General features: G+C 41.3%; 1 protein-coding gene across 4 annotated transcripts in view; it reads left to right on the top strand.

The window, feature by feature from the left end:
* NIN (ninein) overlaps positions 1–16546 on the top strand; it is a 195818-nt gene that overhangs the window by 157198 nt on the left and 22074 nt on the right. For 3 of the 4 annotated variants that reach the window (XM_073610427.1, XM_073610425.1, XM_073610423.1), the window contains one exon: positions 9283–9462. In XM_073610427.1, the coding sequence (XP_073466528.1) occupies positions 9283–9462 (180 nt within the window). Of the gene's footprint in view, positions 1–1452; positions 1502–9282; positions 9463–16546 lie in introns of those variants that run through there. The other variant, XM_073610426.1, reaches the window with a different exon arrangement.

Raw genomic sequence — 16546 nt, 5'->3', positions numbered from 1 at the left:
GATAAGTTCACTTAAAAAAAAAAAAAAAAAAAAATCAATAAATACACATTTTTTTTTTTTTTGCTTGTAAAAAATTTACTATTTTTTTATTTTGTAGGAGCCTGAAAAGTAATGCACACGCAATCAGTAGATCGCGGGTGCCATGCAGGACTTCATACAGACTGTTGGTGTAAGCTTGTCTGTCCTACATCATATGGGCAGGCAGCTTCACAAAGCTAGAAAGACTCGATGAACTACTCAAGAGCTCAACAGCGCCCTCATTGAGAACTATGCAAAGCCTGTGCAGGTACTTGAAGTTCATTGATTCACGGGGATCTGTGAATCAATGACACAGCCACATGGCCCTGCTCTTTCCAAATAGTGACAGCAGGTACGGGGAGAAGATCCACGGCCTGCTATCACCCTAAAAACAGGTAGAACATATAACATGTTCCCAAAGGTGAACTCATCCTTTAAATATACAATGCCATTCCAGCTTGAGGAAACGGAGCGCAGTGGAAATGCTGGCTGTCACAAGTTCACTTTTAGGAAACCTGTTGTGCATTTTTTTTTTTTTTACTTGGCGCCTTTAAAGCATTGCACGCCATGCAGGACTTCTGCAGACTTCTCAGTGTATCTGTGTTTTTTGTACATCGTATGGGCAGAAAGATGCACACTGACAGGAAGAATGAATGAACTACCAGAGCACTCAACAGCGCCATGGTAGTTCATAGAAACTATAAGCCCGACAGCCCCCAAGGATGTCAGGACTTGTAATTTCCCATTCACAGAGAACTGTGAATGAATGACGTAGCCGTGCGGGTGAAGCCGCACGCGGCCACGTTACTTTCCAACATTGACAGCGAGCGCCAGAAGATATCAGTCTGCTTTCACACTTGTTCGCTAAGCAGCTGCTGGAACATGTTACAAGTGCCACCCTAAATACGAGCAGAACATGTAACATGTTCCAACAGGGGAACTTATCCTTTAACAACGAACACCAACCTTTGCAGGCAGAGCACTTTCCACAGGATTTTAGAGTAGGAATTTTTGTCCATTCAGCCAAAAGAACATTAGGGAGATCAAGTACTGATGTTGGATGAGAAGACCTGGCTTCCAATCGGGATTCCACTTCATCCCAAATGTTCAGTAGGGTTGAGGTCAGGGCTCTATGAAGGCCACACCAGTTCCTCCACACCAAACGTCTCAAACCATCTCTTCATGGAGCTGGCTTTGTGCACAGAGGCATTGTTATACTGGAACAGGCAAGGGCCTTCACCAACAAGGTTGGAAGTGGACAGTTGACTAAAATGTATTTGTATATCGAAGCATTACCAGTACCCTTCACAGGGGAAGTTGTCATTTGACAGTGATTGTTGTGTTGCAGTTTTATGTGTTCAAATTTTTTTATTTTCCCAAACATATGAAATGTTGTATTTGTGTCTCCCTGTTTTGTGCCTTCCCTCTGTATAGACCTCAGGAAATCTCAGAGATGGGTGCAGTTCTGATTCTGAGATCGATGGTAAAGTTTTATCAATGCTATTGCTGTAACACTGCATGCCCATGCGTCCTTCATGGTGTTCATATTCCATCACTCTTATCAAGTCACAAGACTCAACATCTACATAGATCTTGTCTAGCATGCCATGGTGTTAAAAGCCATAAAAATATTGGATTTATGTAAGAGCTTTCTACTTATTCTAAACTTAGAAAACCTGTTACACCTCAGGTTGGTGACTAAAGCTGGCTATACGTTTTTTTTAATATCCTCTGGTTCATGATGAACTGGTCATAAATTTGATTAGTGGGTGGCCCTGCCAGCCCCCCAACCCCTTTCGTTCTGCTTAAAAATGTGTTTTGCTGTGTTTGCCTTCTTGGAGAGCTTTTTCTTCATTCCCTGTTCAGTGACTGGGACAGAAGTGAGTGAAAACATTGAGAGGTGAATAACATTTCCTCACTCCATTCAAAACTTTAAAAAAAAGTGGACATAAAATTGGTCTTTAAAATATTCAACTATAACTACATTTTAACAGCTGTGTGTAGCTAGTCCTTTTTTTTTTTTTTTTTTATAATAAAAAGTTTGGGCTGCTTTAGCAGAGATGATAACTGAGGAGGAGCACCTAATGTCCAGAATTATGCAACTGATAATGGTAGAATACAAAAGTTTATTAAAAGTATAAAAAGTACAGATCGAGCCAACACGTTCGGGGGGACCTGCCTCCCCCCCTTCTTCCAAGCTGTTGGTACGCACTAATGGAGGTGGGTGGGCTCTGTGGTAGTAGCAGAATTTCTTATAATGACAGAAGGCTAGCTTGTATGATGCAGAGGCAAAAAGCTGCTTCTGCACTGCACAAGCCAGCATTCTACCATTACAAGAAATTCTGGTACTACCATGAAGCCCACCCATCTCCATTAGTGCGTACCAACAGCTCAGATGAAGGGGGGAGGCAGTTCCCCCGAAAAGCGTTGGCTCTATCTAGTGTGTGTAAAAAAAATATTTTATATATATATATATATATATATATATATATATATATATATATATATAATGTGTGTGAGGGGTGTATTTACTTTTGTGAGCCTCTCTCATTCATATATTTATAGAGAGAGGCTCACAAAAGTAAGTACACCCCTCACATTTTTGTAAATATTTTATTATATCTTTTCATGTGACAACGCTGAAGAAATTACACTTTGCTACAATGTAAAGTAGTGAGTGTACAGCTTGTATAACCGTGTAATTTGTCTGTCCCCTCAAAATAACTCAACACACAGCCATTAATGTCTAAACCGCTGGCAACAAAAGTGAGTACACCTCTAATGTCCAATTTGGGCCCAAAGTGTATATATTTTGTGTGGCCACCATTATTTTCCAGCATTGCCTTAACCCTCTTGGGCATGGCATTCACCAGAGCATCACGGGTTGCGACTGGAGTACTCTTCCACACCTCTATGACGACATCATGGAGCTGGTGGATGTTAGAGACCTTGCACTCCACCACCTTCCATTTGAGGATGCCCCACAGATGCTCTCAATAGGGTTTAGGTCTGGAGACATGCTTGGCCAGTCCATCACCTTTACCCTCAGCTTCTTTAACAAGGCAGTGGTCGTCTTGGAGGTGTTTGGGGTCATTATCATGTTGGAATACGCAGTCTCCGAAGGGAGGGGATCATGTTCTGCTTTCAGTATGTCACAGTACTTGTTGGCATTCATGGTTCCCTCAATGAACTGTAGCTCCCCAGTGCTGGCAGCACTCATGCAGCCCCCGACCATGACACTCCCACCACCATGCTTGACTGTAGGCAAGACACACTTGTTTTTGTACTCCTCACCTGTTGCCAGCACACACGCTTGATTGAAACCATCTGAACCAAATAAGTTTTATCTTGGTCTCATCAGACCACATGACATGGTTCCAGTAATCCATGTCCTTAGTCTGCTTGTCTTCAGCAAACTGTTTGCAGGCTTTCTTGTGCATCATCTTTAGAAGAGGCTCCCTTCTGGGACGACAGCCATGCAGACCAATTTGATGCAGTGTATGGTCTGAGCACTGGCAGGCTGACCCCCCCACCCCTTCAACCTCTACAGCAATGCTATCGGCACTCGTACGTCTATTTCCCAAAGACAACCTCTGGATATGACGTTAAGTACGTGCACTCAACTTCTTTGGTCGACCATGGGGAGGCCTGTTCTGAGTGGAACCTGTCCTGTTAAACCTTGGTCTTGGTCACCTTGCTGCAGCTCAATTTAAGGTTCTTGGCAATCTTCTTACAGCTTAGGCCATCTTTATGTAGAGCAAAATTCTTTTTTTCAGATCCTCAGAGTTCTTGAGGTGCCATGTTGAACTTCCAGTGAGCAGTATGAGTGAGAGTGATAACACCAAATTTAACACACCTGCTCCCCATTCACACCTGAGACGTGGCTAATTGGGCCCGATTTGGATATTTTCACTTAGGGGGGTACTCTTTTGTTGCCAGCGGTTTAGACATGAATGGCTGTGTGTTGAGTTATTTTGAGGGGACAGCAAATTTACACTGTTATACAAGCTGTACACTCACTACTTTACATTGTAGCAAAGTGTCTTTTCTTTAGTGTTGTCACATGAAAAGATATCATAAAATATTTACAAAAATGTGAGGGGTGTACTCACTTTTGTGAGATACTATATATAATATGTGTGTGTGTGTATATGTATATGTGTGTGTGTGTGTGTATATATATATATATATATATATATATATATATATATATATATATATATTTATTATATATTATATATTTTATATTTTAATACTTTCAACAAACTATTGTATTCTTCCATCAAGGGTTGAATTTCTCTGGACACTGGGTGCTCCTCCCTTCCCATACAAAACAAATATCAGATTGGTACACAAATGGCTGCAAAAATGCGAAATCCTAAACGCATCCAATTTTATGTGAAGATTTATCAATACACATGCAGAAAAAGTTAACAGTAATAAAAATATTTATAAATCTATTCTAATATGACCAAAACTACAAGGACAAGGATCTCACAAAAACATAAAGCATTAAAAACTAAACCAAATGAATAGTAAATACATATTTCATTCATGGGACTATGCTTACAGTGGGAATCTATATGTGGACTCCAAATAATAGTAAAAAATATTTATAAAATATTATATAATGCAGCCTCCTGCGATACCAATAAAACTGAGGTTTTAACTATTTGTTCCTACATTCAAGAGAAAAAAAAAAGTGGATGAAATTGGGCTTTAAATATTCCACTAGAAATGTATTTTAGCACCTGTGTATGGCCAAGCCATATTTACTAATCAGACAGGCATGCCTTATGTAGGGGGGACTTGACAATTACAACGAAATGTCTGCTTTGTTATAAAGCTGCAGTGAACAGGTGGTCATAAGGGTGGAGAGGATCTGGTTCTGGAGAAGAGCCTTTCCACTTTAGTTACGGTGCTAGTTTCATTTAGTAATTTTAAGGACTTTTTAAAATTTTAAAGCAATCTCATGCTTTTGTATTTTTATTTCCAATGGGCATGTTAAATTTTAACCAGTCAGGAGGCTAGGTATTGGTCGACAGCAGTATTTTGTGTTAGTGTGTTGCATGGTTTTTGGCGTGTGGTGCATATTGTCTGATATGTAGTAACCCAATTGCTGCACGATTGTGCAAACATTTTCTGTTTGTGGACACTGCAGATAATTTTTTTTAATTCTGTGCAAAGCAAAAAAAAAAAACAAAGAACTTCTGTAATGTCTAGCTTCTTATTTCTTGGAAAGTGTATTGGTGCTATTTTCCTACATAATTTTAGTTTTTCTGCTGCTGGCCAAAACAAAGGACTTCTTTCCCGGCAGCTGGATTCCCCATGACATCATTTGGCATTATGGTATTGGAACTGGAAATCCCTAGTGGACATCTCACCATTGGGGGTCCCTGAGATACAGTTGTGCTCAAAAGTTTGCATACCCTAGTAGAAATCATGACATTTTGGCATTGATATTGAAAATGACTGATCATGCCAAAAAAGATTTTATTTAAGGATAAAGATCGTTTGAAACCATTTATTATCTTAGTTTTGCTCCTTTTTAAAATTGTTACCGAAATCACCCAAATGGCCCTGATCAAAAGTTTTTACATATCTTGGAATATTTGGCCTTGGTAAGGGTTGTTGCTCTCAAAGTTCATGTGCCTTTTAAATGTGTGATCAAAGAGCGCTACCTTGTGCTAATTTAATATAACAAGAGCCCAAAATAAATATCAATAGTGCCATTAACCATACAAATTAGTCAATGATGATATTCCTAATAAATTATGGTAGTCCATATAAGATTTAAGTGTAAAAAGTTCACAAACTTCAAATTTTGCAATACTGCTTGAAAAAGTTTTCCAATATGTGCAATATAAAGTGCCAAGTGCTGAGAAAATAATCCGTGCTCCCCTCTGTGTGCCCCCTCACTCATCAGGACTCCCATAACAGAAGTCACAAGCGCTCAGGAGGGTGGCTGGGCTCTGTGGTTCCACGAGCTGTGTCTCCAACTGCAGCATGTTTTGCTCAGAAATACAGGACTCCCCAACAGAAATCGCAGACGCTTGAGAGGATGGCTGGGCTATGTTGTCCCACGAGCTGTGTCTCCAAATGTTACGTGCCTTGTTCTCAACGGATCATCGGGGATATGTACAAATGGCAAAGAGAGCGATTATAGCGTAATTCCGTTTATTGCATAAAGGACTAACAATATCCACTCGCATGTAAAATCGTTAAAAACCATGTTAAAAACCGGAAGTGGCTGTTGACTTGCGTCTCACCAGCCCAAAATTGCGTTAACTGACGCGTTTTGTCCCGCCCACGAGAAGTTCTCAAAGGATGTATAGCGCCAACAGTTTACGCAGCACTTTACACTATAAAAGGGAGACAATACGGTTACAATATAATAACATACAAGAGGATTAAGAGGGCCCTGCTCAGAAGAGCTTACAATCTAATAGGGTGGGGCACGTGGTACAAAAGGTTGTAACTGTGGGGAATAAGCTGATGGAAGTGGTAAAAGATTAGTTGGAGGTGTGATAGGCTTCCCTGAAGAAATGAGTTTTCAGGGATTGCCTGAAGGCAGCTAGAGTAGGAGATAGCTGGACAGGTTGAGGTATAGAGTTCCAGAGGATAGGAGAGGCTCTGGAGAAATCCTGGAGAAGAGCATGGGAGGAGGAGACGAGAGAGCTTGAGAGTAGGAGGTCTTGAGAGGAGCATAGAGGACGGTTTGGGTGATACTTGGAGACAAGATTGGTGATCTAGCTCGGGTAGAGTTCTGAATAGCTTTGTATGTTGTGGTTAGTATTTTGAATTTAATTCGCTGGGTGATCGGGAGCTAGTGTAAGGATTGGCGGAGAGGGGTGGCAGACAGAGTGGTTGGTAAGGTGGATAAGTCTTGCAGCAGCATTCATGATAGACTGAAGAGGTGATAGCCTATGGAGAGGCAGGCCAATGAGAAGGGAGTTGCAATAGTCAAGGCTAGAGATAACGAGGGAGTGAATGAGTAGCTTGGTGGTTTCTTTTGTTAAAAAGGGGCGTATTTTAGAGATGTTACAGAGGTCAAGTCTAAAAGCTTTCAACAGCGATTGGATTTGGGGCTGAAACAGGGCAGAGTCTAAGATTACACCTAGTACCCTGGCATGAGGGGAGGGATTAATGGTTGCATTATTGATTTTGATGGAAAAGTCATGGAGGGGTGCATGGGCAGGGGGGAATATTACTAGCTCGGTTTTAAAGAGACTTAAGCCTCGTACACACAATCGGATTTTTGTTCGGTAATTGTGTGATGACAGACTGTTTTCCTAAAATCCAACTGTTAGTATGCTCCATCAGACAATTGTTGGCCAACTTTCCACTGAGAAATGTTGGATAGCAGGCTAGTAAATCTTCGGCGGACAACAGTCTGTTGTCAGATTTTCATATCGTGTGTATACAATTCCGTCACACAAGTCCAAAGTACAAACACGCATGATCGGAATCAATGCTCACCAAACACAACGTTAGCAGAAGGTGCCCAAAGGGAGCTGAAATTCCTCGTAGTACGTCACTATGTTCATGTTTGTTGGCAGACAATTGTGTGCCATTAGTATGAAAGACAAAATCCAGGCACACGCCCTTAGTCAAAAGTGTGATGCTTTGTCTGTGGAAAATCCGATCGTGTGTACGAGGCTTAAGTTTAAGGAAGTGGCGCGACATCCATGCTGATATGTTAGTAATGTGAGAAGAGACTGAAGGAGTAAGGTGAGGAGCAGATATATATAAATTTGGGTGTCATCTGCGTATAGGTGGTATTGGAGGCCATGGGCGGTTATCAAGTGACCAAGGGAGGCTGTGTAGATAGAGAAGAGAAGGGGTCCAAGAACAGAGCATTGGGGGACCCCCACAGAAAGGGGCAATGGAGAGGAGGAGACAGAGTTGTAGGGAGCACTGAAGGAGCGTGGGATGGGTAGGAGGAGAACCAGGATAGAGCAGAATCTTGGAGGCCAAGTTAACGGAGTTTGAGAAGGAGCGGGTGGTCAACACAGTATCAAAGGCCACAGAGAGGTCAAGCAGTAGGAGTATGGAGTTGTGACCATTGGTTTTAGCATTTGGTAAGTCGTTAGTGAGTTTTAGTAAGGCAGTTTCTGTGCTGCGAACGAAAGCCTAGACTGTAAGGGGTCAAGAAGGTTATTTTCACTGAGGTAGGAGCTAAGACGGTTGTAGACAAAGCGTTCTAGAAGTTTAGAGGTGATTGGGAGGAATGATATGAGTGTAAATCCCCTCATAGATAGTTGTCGCTGGAACTAGGGTCTCCGTCTGAAAATTTCCACTCTAGACCTGTTTGTTGACTGTATAATTTTTGATACCCCATCACTTTCTGTACAAGTGATAGTGGTCTTCAGGAATAACAGAGGAGTGAATCTCCCAAGTGACACAGACCACAATAAAAACCTGGTAGGGGCCCTTCTTTTCCACTCTATCCAAAACTGAAAAAAGTTCTTGTTATAGATACACTTTAAAGGTTTGGGACAGCTGAAGAACTTCTGTGTAAGCACCCACTGCAACAAACAAAAAAGTAAATCCATATGTAAACTGCAAAGGTGCAAAATAAAAGGGGACAGTAACCGCATAGCAAGGTAGAGACTTCTTGATATTGGGGTTTGGGTATTTGCAAAAATGCAAATGCAGATCTGTTTTTAATGAAATGTTACAGACCTTCATTGGTTTTCTTTTGCAAGCCTGCATGGTTGAGTTCTTCGGAAGGCTTGCATCTTGAACAAACATGGTAGCTGTTCCTATTGTGCACCTTCCCTGTTGGTTATAAACTGAGCTATTTCCTTTGTTTACTGCTTTGTAAAATACAAGGATGGCATAAGAGTTGATTACGTCAATAGTCATGACAGGTGGGTGGAGCTGGAAATTCAGATGTAGACTTCTGGCTACTGGAGTCCCCAGGAACATCCAATTTCTAATTTAAGCAGCCTACATCCATTCAAACTGAAATGGCAGCTTGAGTGGAATTATCCTTTGAGGAAAGAAAGGTCTTGCTTATGGCAAACTGACTAGTTTTTTTTTTTTTTCCTGCAGCTATAGAAGGGATTGGTATGGGCAAATCTACAGGTGTGTGTTTTTTCATTGCTTAAGTGTTTTCAAAGGTATAACGAGCAATCAGAAATGATCTACCTATTTGGTTGCTAAAGTGCATAACATTGACACTGCTCTTTGACCTGCTTTTCTAAATAAGCCTGGGGGTGGAGGGTAATAGACCTGTAATGTGTACTGTCTGTACTGCAGATGCTGCACTCACCGACCAGCCTGAGCCATAGCCACTCTCAGCTCCAGCAACAAGCTTGTGCCACCGTGCCGCGCGATCAGTACTTGCAGCTCCAGCAACAATTTCAGCAGGCAGAGCGGAGTAACCAGCAGCTGCGGGCGGCTCTGGATAACCGCAGCGCCAATGGCAATTCTCCACAGGTAAGTGTACTTCCTATCCTTTCACCCTTTTATTATTTTACACACACACACAGTCTACACCTTTTTAGAGAACTTTTTCTCTGGTTATGCCAGTTTTCCATAGAGATTGATCCATTCATCATAGCATGCAGTCATTGGACAACTACATTTGGTGCATTTTACCCATCATTCTGCAAGTGATTTTGTATGATGCATGGCAAACCCCCTATGTTAGTCTCAAAGCAACATCTGCCTTTCTTTTTAGTGACAGTTTTGACTTTTTATTGCTTTTTTTTTTTTTTTTTTCTTTTTTTTTTCTTTCAGCATTTTAAGATTTTTATTCTAGTAAAAATATGTTAGTGCAAATAAAAAAAGCATCACGGACAGTACTCAGTTTTCTTTATTCTAGTAAAAGGATAATATTAAAATGCACCTGTGACCAGACTATGGACATTCAAGTATTTATATTCTTAACAAGCAAAGCAAAAGAGCTTTAAAATAAACCCTCACTGACCTCCAATTGAAGATGAATTTATCTACAATACAGTATCTCACCAAAGTGTACACCCTTCACATTTTTGTAAATATTTTTTATATCTTTTCATGTGACAAAACTGAAGAAATGACACTTTGCTACAATGTAAAGTAGTGAGTGTACAGCTTGTATAACAGTGTAAATGCGCTGTCCCCTCAAAATAACTCAACACACAGCCATTAATATCTAAACCGCTGGTAACAAAAGTGAGTACACCCCTAAGTGAAAATGTCGAAATTGGGCCCAGTTAGCCATTTTCCGTCCCCAGTGTCATGTGACTCGTTAGTGTTACAAGGTCTCAGGTGTGAATGGGAACAGGTGTGTTAAATTTGGTGTTATCGCTCTCACTCTCTCATACTGGTCACTGTAAGTTCAACATGGCACCTCATGACAAAGAACTCTCTGAGGATCTGAAAAAAAGAATTGTTGCTCTACATAAAGATGTCCTAGGCTATAAGAAGATTGCCAAGACCCTGAAACTGAGCTGCAGCATGGTGGTCAAGACCATACAGCATTTTAACAGGACAGGTTCCACTCAGAACAAGCCTCGCCATGGTCGACCAAAGCAGTTGAGTGCATGTGCTTTGAGTATGAGTGCTGCCAGCATTGCTGCAGCGGTTGAAGGGGTGGGGTCAGTGCTCAGACCATACGCCGCACACTGCATCAAATTGGTCTGCATGGCTGTTGTCCCAGAAGGGAGCCTTTTCTAAAGATGATGCACAAGAAAGCCCACAAACAGTTTACTGAAGACAAGCAGACTAAGGTCATGGATTACTGGAACCATGTCCTGTGGTCTGATGAGACCAAGAGTCGAGTGTGTGGGTGGCAACCAGGGGAGGAGTACAAAGACAAGTGTGTCTTGCCTACAGTCTAGCATGGTGGTGGGAATGTCATGGTCTGGGGCTGCATGAGTGCTGTTGGCACTGGGGAGCTACAGTTCATTGAAGGAACCATGAATGCCAACATGTACTGTGACATACTGAAGCAGAGCATGATCCCCTCCCTTCGGAGACTGGGCCGCAGGGCAGTATTCCAACATGATACCGACCCCAAACACACCTCCAGGATGACCACTGCCTTGCTAAAGAAGCTAAGGGTAAAGGTGATGGACTGGCCAAGCATGTCTCCAGACCTAAACCCTATTGAGCATCTGTGGGGCATCCTCAAACGGAAGGTGGAGGAGCTCAAGGTCTCCAACATCCACCAGCACTGTGATGTCGGCATGGAGGAGTGGAAGAGGACTCCAGAGGCAACCTGTGAAGCTCTGGTGAACTCCATGCCCAAGAGTGTTAAGGCAGTGCTGCAAAATAATGGTGGGCACACAAAATACTGACACTTTGGGCCCAAATTGGACATTTTCACTTAGGGGTGTACTCACTTTTGTTACCAGCGGTTGAGACATTAATGGCTGTGTGTTGCGTTATTTTGGAGGGGACAGCAAATTTACACTGTTATACAAGCTGTACACTCACTACTTTACATTGTAGCAAAGTGTCATTTCTTCAGTGTTGTCACATGAAAAGATATTATATATACACACACACAAAATATTTACAAGAATTTGAGGGTTGTACTCACTTTTGTGATATACTGTACCTACAGCTACAAAGTTCAAAGCAGAAGCACTGAAATGTCAGTGCCTCTGTTAACTTTTCGCCAGCCCTCTCAGAGTCTCTTTTGGTTTTACATGATTAATTACCCCACAATAGGTACATCAACAGTTTACGAACTTTGCAGCAAACCTTAATAAATTCTATTGAGGGGGTGCGACTTTTGTTCAGTTCTGACTTTTTGTAGGGCAGGTAACCTATGTGAAACAAAGGCTGGCACTGGCATAGGGGACATGCACCAATGCCAAGATTGGTTATTCTTTCTTTCAAATGATATTCTCTTGTGACTCAGCTGACCAGGGCAAAATCTATGCACTGCATCATAAGCATTTTCTTATGCCTGGCAATACACCTGTACATTTTTCAGCCAAAAGTTCATGAACTTTGGGAATCCTGGGGATTTTTTGCAAAAACATGGTGAAGGCAAACCCCAAACTTTTTTTAACCCCTCAGTAGCTACAGCGGTCAGTGAGGGCTTGTTTTAAAGTGCTTTTACTGCTTAGTAAGAATTTATTACAAGTGTTTATTTAGCACAGACAATTTTACACAGTGCTTTTTTATATATTGCACAGTACATTGTAGACCATTATACTTTGTGCATTTAAAAGCTCATCTTTAAAACCATCTACTAAGTAGGCTAGAACCAGCAGCTTATTGCAGGTATTTATAAAGCATCAACAATTTACACAGTGCTTTACATACCATACATTTACATCAGTCCCTGCCCTCAAGAAGTATACAATCTGAGGTCCTTATCTTGCGCGCACACACACAGGCCAACTTAAACTAGAGCCAATTGACCTACCAGCATTTGAAGTGTGGAAGGAGATCAGAAAAAAACAACGCAAGCACTAAGCAGGTCTTGCTTTGGTTGGGATTTCCAAGTCATGACCCTAGTGCTGCAAGTCAGAAGTGATATCCACTAAGCCACATACGTAAAAATACTATACTCTTAATATCCATAGTCTTTGCACAGGTACATTTTCCCCTCATCTGTCTATTAATAGGCACTTGGCCATCTTTAGGGGGTGATCACTCCCCACTTTGTCAGACACTTAACTTTAAAGTGAATCTTTACTAGAATTCAAGTTAGTCAACATCAGTATGACCTACAGAGATGGTAATCTATTTTTTAAGTGGCCTAATGAGCCTTTAAAGTGTAATTTCAGTCAGATTCTAACAAAGGCTTAACCTACTCTCACCCCCATTCTAAGACTATTCTGTCTACCCCTGTGAAAGAAAAGAGGCCTATACTTACCTATTCTGAAGTCTCTCTGATCCATTCACCAGATCAGGTCCCAGCACCTGCTTCAGTGTAGAGGAGAGGCAGATTCTGGGCACTGACAGCAGCCATAGGCTGTCCCTTCTCTTCACTTAAGCCAGCGCTGGGACCCAATCATGTGACCAGAGAGGCTTCAGAATAGGTAAGCATAGGTATCTTTTCTTTCACAGGGTAGATCGAATAATCTTGGAATGGAAGTTGAAGTAGGTTAAGCCTTAGTTAGAATTTGACTGTAATTACACTTTAAAAGGTGAGGAACACTTATGCAAAATACCAACAGGAACGCAAAAGTTATGTATTGGCCCCACCTCCTACCAACTCTAGCACTTCACTGTTAGACCTTCATTGTGATGGGCAAACACTACTGAACAATGGTGGGTGGGGTTAGAAAATGAGATGAAGCAAACCAAAGTGCCCAGGGTTTTTGTGGGTTCCAAGTCCATGTTTTAAGATTGCCTTTACATAACATTTGAACATACTGGTCTTGTAGTAGACAGTTCATATGCAGTGGGGAAAATAATAATTTGATTCCCTGCAGATTTTGTAAGTTTGACCACTTACAAAGAAATGGTCTATATTTTTTATCATGGGTGTATTTTAAATGATAGACAGAATATCAACCAAAAATCCACAAAAAAACATGATACAAATTGAGTTGCAGCTCAGTGAGTAAAAGTATTTGATCCCCAAGCAAAACATGGCTTAGTGCTTGGTGGAAAAACCCTTGTTCGCAAGCACAGGGAAAGATGTTTTTTTTATAGGTTTCCAGGTTTGCACAAATTTCAGGAGGGATTTTGGTTCCTTCTTTACAGATCCTCGCTAAATTCTTAACGTTTCTTGGCTGTCGCTTGGCAACTTGAAGTTTTAGCTCCCTCCATACATTTTCTGTAGGATTAAGGCCTGGAGACTGGCTAGGCCACTCCATGACTTTTATGTGCTTCTTGAGCCACTGCTTTTCTGCCTTGGCGGTATGTTTTGGTTCCTTGTCATGCTGGAAGACCCATCTACGACCCATCTTCAGTGTTCTGGCTGAGGGAAGAAGGTTCTCAGCCAAGAATTTACAATACATGGCCCCCCGTCCATTGGCACCTCAGTGTGGCAAAGTCGGCCTGTACCTTTAGCAGAGAAACTGCCCCAAAGCTTAATCTTTCCACCTCTGCTTGACTGTAGGGATGGTGTTCTTAGGGTCATAGTTAGCATTTTTCTTCCTCCAAACACTGTGAGTCACGGTAATGCCAAAGAGCTCAATTTTGGTCTCCTCTGGTCACAACACTTTCTCCCAATCTTTTTCTGAAGTTTGCTAAACCTCTAAATGATTCAGACAGGCCTGTACATTTGCCTTCTTGAGGGGACCTTGCTGTGTTTTGGAGGAAGAAAATTGCTGACTATGACCATAAGAACACCATCCCTACAGTCAAGCACAGAGGTGGAAACATTAAGCAAAACATGACTTGGTGGAGAAACCATTGTTGGCAAGCACAGAGGTAAGGCTTTTCTTGTTGGTTACCAGGTTTGGACACATCTCAGGAGGGATTTTGGTCCCCTCTTTACAGATCTTCTCTAAATCCTTAAGGTTTCTTGGCTGTCGCTTGACAACTCAAATTTTCAGCTCCTTCCATAAATTTTCTATAGGATTAAGGTCTGGGGGCGGTTTCTCTGCTTAAGGTACAGGCTGACTTTGCCACTTGAAGGGCCAATGAACGGGGCCATGTATTGTAAAATCTTGGATAAGAACCTTCTTGTCTCAGCCAGAACAATGTGGATGGGTCTTTTAGCATGACGATGACCCAAAACATACCACTAAGGCAACAAAGGAGTGGCTCAAGAAGAAGCACATTAAGGTCATGGAGTGGCCTAGCCAGTCTCCAGACCTTAATTCTATAGAAAATTTATGGAGGGAGCTGAAACTTCGAGTTGCCAAGTGACAGCCAAGAAACCTTAAGGATTTAGAGAAGATCTGTAAAGAAGAGTGGACCAAAATCCCTCCTTAGATGTGTGTAAACCTGGTAACCAACAGCAAGAAACATCTTACCAACAACGGTTTCGCCACCAAGTACTAAGTTATGTTTTGCTTGGGGATCAAATACTTTTTACTCACTGAACTGCAACTCAATTTATAACATTTGTATCACGAGTTTTTTTTCCTGATTTTTGGATTGATATTCTGTCTCTCTCATTTAAAATACACCTATGATAGTATGAAGTATAACCCAGTAGGTAATTAATATTAGCATGACTCTGTGTCCCATGATGTACTTAAAGAAAAGGATTTTACAGGTAAGTATGATGAAACTTGGAGAGTCACTGATGTGGGGCAGGAACGTGTATATCAGGAGTCCACTACCATATTTCTGTCCTTCCAATCAAAATCTGTCACCCTAGGACAAAAGCCCATAGAGGTTTAAAACCTACAACACTCGTGCTCATTAAATCCATAAATCATTATTAACTGCTTGCTAATGCTAAAACATTGACTTGCTATGATGTTGCTTTTTTGTGTAGATGTCTTGTTGCTTGTTTAGTGTCTAATGTATAAATGTTTATTTTAACATTTATTTCTAATTTAGTCAACTTCCACTTTTGTCTTCACGCTATTTAAAGTTATATTGCTTCCTGCTCATAATTCATTTCCCATTTTTAAATCTGCACAGGCGATGTGCTGTATACCTCAACCAAAAATAGTTCTAATATAAGAATAAAGTACTTAAGGCTGCATTCACTCCTGAGCATTTTCAGCTGGTAAAACGCCAGAAAAACGGTCAACAAGCAAAATCCCATTCATTTAAATGGCCCCTGTTCACATCCGAGCGTTTTGTAGCCTGAAGCAAAACGCCTGAAGCTCAAAAAAGTACATGAGCTTCTTTTTGGGCAGATTACAGGTGTTTTTCTGCTTTGGTGACCTTTTGACATGTGCAAAATCCTTGTAAAAACGTGACTTACTGCCTGAAAACAAAACGCTCAGGTGTGAATGCAGCCTTAAAGGTTCACAGGGCTGCACAGAAAAATAGATATTAACATGCTGTGCAAACTTTAGCCTACGCTAGCAGATAATAGGGCCAAAGGATTACCAACACACCTTTTCCTTTACCCAGCTCAGGGATTCCACTAAAGTATATTGTTTTCTCCCTGCTTATACAACTTTGTTAAATAACGTTAGTCCTTGTAATCTGCTAAACATTTACAAAACTTTCTAATCTGTTAAGTGGCCCTTTACCTATAATAATACAATATTAATGGAGCTAGAGAGTTTACCACTTCCTGTGACTTTTTGTTGCTTATTTGGAAGTTGACAGGACTTCATATTTTTGGGTATTAAATCCAAACTAATTGACTTTTTGCAAAACCACCCTTGACCCCCATAAAGGTGAACAGAGGTTCTCTTGCACCTGCCAGATATTTCAAGCATTAATGTACCATGAGTTAAGGTGAACTTGTCATGAAATGAGGAACCTGGCTGTACTGACTTGTTTCTTATAACTAGTATCCATTTTTGCTTCCCTACTTAGTGAGTTACTCACCCATGACAAGTATGCAGCTCAGGAGTTTCCACTTCACTGGCATACTTTTCCTGAGTCAGAAGCTCACTAAGTCGGAATAAGCTCAGGCACGTTTGGATCCTTGTGCAAACCCCGACTGAACTATCCTATCAGGAAGCTTTCAAAGTGCCCTGCCAATCAT

The sequence above is a fragment of the Aquarana catesbeiana genome, linkage group LG13 (assembly GCF_042186555.1).
Source record: "Aquarana catesbeiana isolate 2022-GZ linkage group LG13, ASM4218655v1, whole genome shotgun sequence".
Lineage (NCBI taxonomy): Eukaryota > Metazoa > Chordata > Amphibia > Anura > Ranidae > Aquarana > Aquarana catesbeiana.
This window is presented reverse-complemented; position numbering and strand designations above follow the sequence as displayed.